This window comes from Carlito syrichta, unplaced genomic scaffold (assembly GCF_000164805.1).
Source record: "Carlito syrichta isolate Samal-C Ts95f unplaced genomic scaffold, Tarsius_syrichta-2.0.1 Scaffold314291, whole genome shotgun sequence".
NCBI classification, from domain to species: Eukaryota; Metazoa; Chordata; class Mammalia; order Primates; family Tarsiidae; genus Carlito; species Carlito syrichta.
In genome coordinates this window covers 335,137-341,136 of record NW_007258387.1, presented here as the reverse complement: position 1 = coordinate 341,136, position 6,000 = coordinate 335,137, and the positions used below count along the sequence as shown (strand labels likewise).

Genomic DNA, 6,000 nt, shown 5'->3' with positions numbered 1-6,000 from the left:
TTTTGCTGCAGTACATAACTTTACACAACCATTTCAGAACTGGAGAGCCAGTCTTTAATAAATTAATTACAGTATTGGACATTTGATATATATACATAGATTCATTTTCTTCTATTACAATGAAAAACAATATCACTCTTTGATTTGTCATTAAGATATTTTCAGATTGTGCTTTTTTCTTTTCTTCATTTTTGTTTTCTTTTTTAACATAGCAAACTCTTCTATAATGAAAATGCCACAGTTTTGGCAGTGAACAACCAGAGGACTCCCCCATTAGGATTTTCCAACAAACAGAGATAAATAGCTCTTTTTTTCATGTACAGAAATATTGGCCTCAAAATTAATGTACTGAACACAGTATACACCTTGTTGAATACCATTATCACATTGTAAAAATCGTCTTTCTGTTTTAGATTATGTTTAAAAAAATGCAAACCACGGCCAATTTTTGGCAATTATTTCTATAAGATCATATTGCACAAAAGTCCTTAAATACAGATATAAGTTATGCTATTGGATTAAATATTACAACAACTACGTGGCAAATGAAGCAGTTTTACTTTGCACATGCAGTCTCTGGAGATACGCTAGGAGACTGGTCATAGGACAACAGATATAGTTTGCTTGCAAGTAGAATGAGTGTTGAATAAAACAAACAATTTGGCAATTTATTTTTTGTGTGTGTGTGTATGGTATTTTCTCCAAACTTAACCATGGATAACCTTGATAAAAATGGAGACAAAGACCATAATGGTTGTATTTTCACAGTAGCCTGAGAAATGCTAAACTGTAGTTCTCCAGGAACTCAGTTTCTGATGTTATTTAACTACTTTTATTTTTCATCCCAGCCCTCCAAAATGATGGTTTTAATGAAAAATTAAGATTCAGAAGAAGAGCCAGCAGTACTTTCAACAAATGCCTTATAAATTTGAGAGTTCAAAAACCTTGGAAAAGAATCTCTGTGCATTAAAGTATATATCTGAAGTTGGGCATCTTCGTACATGTGAGGATTAGGATCCAACAGATTTCTATTGATCACCTCTCTAACTCGAGAATCAAGACTGACCTAAAAAAAAAAAAATAAGAGCAGATACATTAAATCGTATTTTTTCAGAAGACCTCAATTAAGTAACTGTAGGTTTACAACATTTTAGAGAAACTTCAAAGGGTAAGTACAACTACTGAAAATCTTGAGGTCATCGTTTCAAAGACATAACCTTGAATACTTTTCTCCTTAAAAGTCGAATAAACAAACAGATCTAGTCTTTTAAACCAGAAATGCAGTTAACAGTTGACTTACTTGGATATAACTTTTCTATGTATGCATGCAGGAGTTTTGACGATTTCTATATTGTTGAGGTACCAGAATATGTATTCCCTACCCAGACTATGAATTCACTTCCTCCTGTTCTGTGACTACTGGGTGCAACTCTTGATAACAAGATAAAAATCTAGCAAAGAATAGTTTTCTGGCAAAAATTAATATGCACATCAAATGCCAATTCCCCATAGTTTCATATCCCAACTAGTCCTGCTGTATTAAAAATAGGAAACCAGCCGGGCTCGGTGGCTCAGCCTGTAATCCCGTGCCTTTGGGAGGCTGAGGTGAGTGGATTGCCTGAGCCCGTGCGTTCGAGACCCGCCTGGGCAGCGAGACCTCATCTCTACAATAAATCAAAAAAATCAGCCGGGCATGGTAGTGCATGCTTGTAATTCTGGCTACTTGGAAGGCTGAGGCAGAAGGATCGCCGGAGCCCAGCAGGTCGAGGCTGCGGTGGCCGGGAGCGGCCACTGCACTCCAGTCTGGGCGACAGAGTGAGACTCCAACTTAAAAAAAAAAAAAAAAATAGGAAACCAGGAATATGAATGGACATAGTAAAGCAGAAATGCAGCAGGCATTCTTAATGCCTTAAGTCTATGGGGCAAGGACCAGGAAAGTTGATAAATATCCAAAGATATCTGTACTAAAGGTGAAGCAGAACAATTGCTTCAAAGTGGAATCTTAGAGAGGAGAAATATAAATAGGGATTCAGAATACCTATTAAAATAACAATAGTGCTATTTGGAAAGTATACAGAAATTAAATTCTGTAGTGATTTTGGTTTTGTCTCCTTCCTTAGGATAAATGCTAATCCTGTTGGAACTGATAAGGCATGTTGGAAAGGGAAGTGGGAATAATACTTGGCAATAGGGGTATGCCTTGGGGGGAACAGAACTAAAGTGTGCTACCCTGAAATACGTGTTAGAAAAATCCTAGAAAGGGTAAACAATCACTCAGAGTCCTGGTTGTTTTCCTCAGTTTTCACTGTTTAGCAAGGAATAGGACACTGTGATCTATAGTTAGTTATCACATGATACGTTCAAACAGATACAAACCTTTTATACCTATACCTAAACATGTTATCATAAGCATTTTGCAAAGACCTTGTTGGTTCTAGCTTCTTTTTCCACTCGTTGCTTGGACTAAGTCTGGGGTCTAAAACAATCACTGATTGAAGCCACTCATATTCCATCCAGTGTTCCCAGATTCCTAAGCTCTATAGACCATGTGGATTTGGGTTGATTGAAATATCCCAGATATAGCTATAATATTTGTCAGAAAATAGTGATCTAGGCTATAGTTCTGTGATTTAGCTAGACCAACTTATGTAGGCATACCTTATTTTAGTGTGCCTTGCTTTCTTACGCTTCACAAATATTGCTTCATTTATTTATTTATTACAAATTGAATGTTTGTGACAACGCTGTGTCAGGCAAGTCTATTAATGCCATTTATCCAAGAGTATGTGCTCACTTTGCGTGTCTGTGTCACATTTTGGTAATTCTTACAATTAAAAAACTTTATAATATCTGTTATGGTGATTTGTGATCAGTTTTTTGTTTTTTTTTTTTTTTTTTGAGTTGGAGTCTCACTGGGTCACCCAGACTGGAGTGCAGTGGCCGCTTCCGGCCACCGCAGCCTCGACCTGCTGGGCTCCAGCGATCCTTCCGCCTCAGCCTTCCGAGTAGCCGAAATTACAGGCGCGCGTTACCACGCCCGGCTGATTTTTTGATTTATTGTAGAGATGAGGTCTCGCTGCCCAGGTGGGTCTCGAACCCGCGGGCTCAGGCAATCCACTCACCTCAGCCTCCCAAAGGTGCGGGATTACAGGCTGAGCCACCGAGCCCGGCTGATCAGTTATTTTTGATGTTACTGTTTAATTGTTTTGGGAGGGGCAAGAAACATGCCCAAATAAGATGTAATCAATACTTCATTGATAAATACTGTGTGTATTCTGACTGCTCCACCCACTGACTGGTCATTTCCTCATCTTTATCCATCTCTTTGTACCTCTCTATTCACTGAGACACAACACTATTGAAATTAGGTCAATTATAACCCTACAATGCTCTCTTGAGTGTTCAAGTAAAAAGACAAATTTCAGATCTCTCACTTTAAATCAAAGCCTAAAAATGATTAAGTTTAGTGAGGAAGGCATATCAAAAGCTGAGACAGACCAAAAGTGAGGTCTCTCATACCAAACACCCGAACTGTGAATGCAAAAGCAATGTTGTTGAAGGAAATTAAAATTGCTACTCACAAAAATGATAAGAAAGAAAAGCAACCTTATTGTTGAAATGGAGCAACTTTGAGTCTGGATAGAAGACCAAACACAACATCCCCTTAAGCAAAAACCTATTTTGCCTTGTGGAGTGGCTCACATCTGTAATCCTAGCACTTTGGGAGGCTGAGGCAAGAGGATTGCCTGAGCCCAGGGTTTCGAGACCTCATCTCTACAATAAATCAAGAAAAATTAGTTGGATATGATGGCGATGCCTGTAGTTCCAGCTACTTGGAAGGCTGAGGTAGAAGGATCGTCTGAGGCCAGCAGGTCGAGGTTGCAGTGGCCATGAGTGTGCCACTGCACTCTAACTTGGGCGACAAGACTCCAACTCTAAAAAAAAAAGAAAAGAAAAGCCTACTCCACAGCAAGGCCTTAACTTTCTTCAGTTATATCAAGGTCGAATGAGGTAAGGAAGTGACAGCAGGAAAGGTGGAAGCTAACAGAGGTTGGTTCATGAAGTTTAAGGAAAGAAGCCATCTCCATATCATAAAAGTACAAGATGAATCAGCAAGTGCTGCTGATATAGAAGCTTCAGCAAGTTATTCCAGATCTAGCTAAGATCACCGATGAAGGTGGCTACACTAAATGACAGATTCTCAGTATAGATGAAACAGCCTTCTGTTGGTAGGAGTTGCCATCTAGGACTTTAATAGCTAGAGAGAAGTCAATGCCTAGATTTAAAGTTTCAAAGGACAAGCTGATTCTCTTGTGAGGGGTCAGTGCAGCTGGTAACTTTAAGTTGAAGCTAGTGCTCAGTGACCATTCTGAAATCCTCCGACCCTTAAGAATTATGCTAAATCTATATTTCCTGTGCTTTATAAATGCAACAACAAAACCTGGATGATAGCACTTCGGTTTACAGCATGGTTTGCTAAATATTTTAAGCCCATTGTTGAGTCCTACTGCAAAGGAAAAAAAATTATTTCAAAATATTATGGCTCATTGACAATGTACCTGGTAACTCAAGAACTTTGATGACGATGTACAAGGAGATAAATGTTGTTTTCATGCCTGTTAATGTAATATCCATTCTACAGCCTACAGATAAAGGGATGATTTTGACTTTTGAGCTTTATTATTTAAGAAACACATGTTGTAAGGCTATAGCTGCCATGGGTATTGATTCCTCTGATGGATCCAGGCAAAGTGAATTGAAAAACCTTCTGGAAAGAATTCACCATTCTAGATACCATTAAGAACACTCATGAGGAGGTAAAAGTAGCAGGAATTTAGAAGTAGTAGATTCCAACCCTCATGGATGACTTTGAAAGGTTCAAGTCTTCTGTGGAGGAAGTCACTCCAGATGTGACCAAAAGAGAGAGAGAGAGAGAGAGAGAGAGAGAGAGAGAGAGAGAGAGAGAGAGAGAGAGAGAGAGAGAGAGAGAGAGAGAGAGAACTAAGGTTAGAAGTGGAGCCTGAATGTGACTGAAGTTATCAATTTCATGATAAAACTTTATGTGTGGGGAGTTGCTTCTTACAAATGAGCAAAGAAAGTGGTTTCTTGAGTTGGAATATACCTCTGGTGAAGATGCTGTGTGAACATTGTTAAAAGTGACAACAAAAAATTATAATATTCCATAGACTTAGTTGATAAAGCAGCAACAGGATTTGAGAATCTATTCCTATTTTGAAAGAATTTCTACTGTGGGTAAAATGCCATCAAACAGCATCACATAGTACAGAAAAATTTTTTGTGAAAGGAAGAGTCAGTTGATGCAGCAGACTTTATTGTCTTACTTTAAGAAATTGCCACAGTCACCCAAACCTTCAGCAGTCACTACCCTGATCAATTAGCAGCCATCAGCATCGAAGTAAGATCCTGCACCAACAAAAGGTTATGACTCACTAAAGGTTCAGATGATTGTTAGCATATACTAGCAATAAGGTATTTTTAAATTAAGGTATGCACTTTTTAAAAAGACATAATGATATTGTACGCTAAATGGACTGCAGTATAGTATAAACATAACTTTTCCATGTTCTGGGCAAACAAACTATTTTTTCAACTAACTTTATAGTGGTATTCTGTAACTGAACTGTAATATCTCTGAGGTGTGCCTGGAAAACACTCTTGACCGGACTAGATATTCTTTTTTGTTGGAAATTCATTAAAAATAAAGACATTCTAGAAATGAATTGTTTCATTTTTATTTTCTGTGTTGTTTCCATATGAGGTCATCATATGTACAAAGTAATTAAAAATAAAAAAAAAATTTCCCCAAGGATTTTTATTTCATCTAAAATTATTTTTTGTGTTTCTATGCTATAAGACAATGTTGACATTGGAGTCTACACTGATTCTCCTTGACCTAAAATGTGGCATTATGGTAAAATGTAGTCTTACCAACCACACCCCACTGTTTTTGAAAGTGGTGATCTTACTTTCAAACTTGAG

General features: G+C 37.8%; 1 protein-coding gene across 1 annotated transcript in view; it reads right to left on the bottom strand.

Moving 5' to 3' along the window:
* Positions 1-201: 201 nt before the first annotated feature.
* RGS17 (regulator of G protein signaling 17) overlaps positions 202-6,000 on the bottom strand; it is a 129,306-nt gene continuing 123,507 nt past the window's right edge. Inside the window, exon 5 of the mRNA XM_008071341.1 lies at positions 202-1,066. Within this exon, the coding sequence (XP_008069532.1) occupies positions 878-1,066 (189 nt within the window). The 3' untranslated portion in view covers positions 202-877. The remainder of the gene's footprint in view (positions 1,067-6,000) is intronic.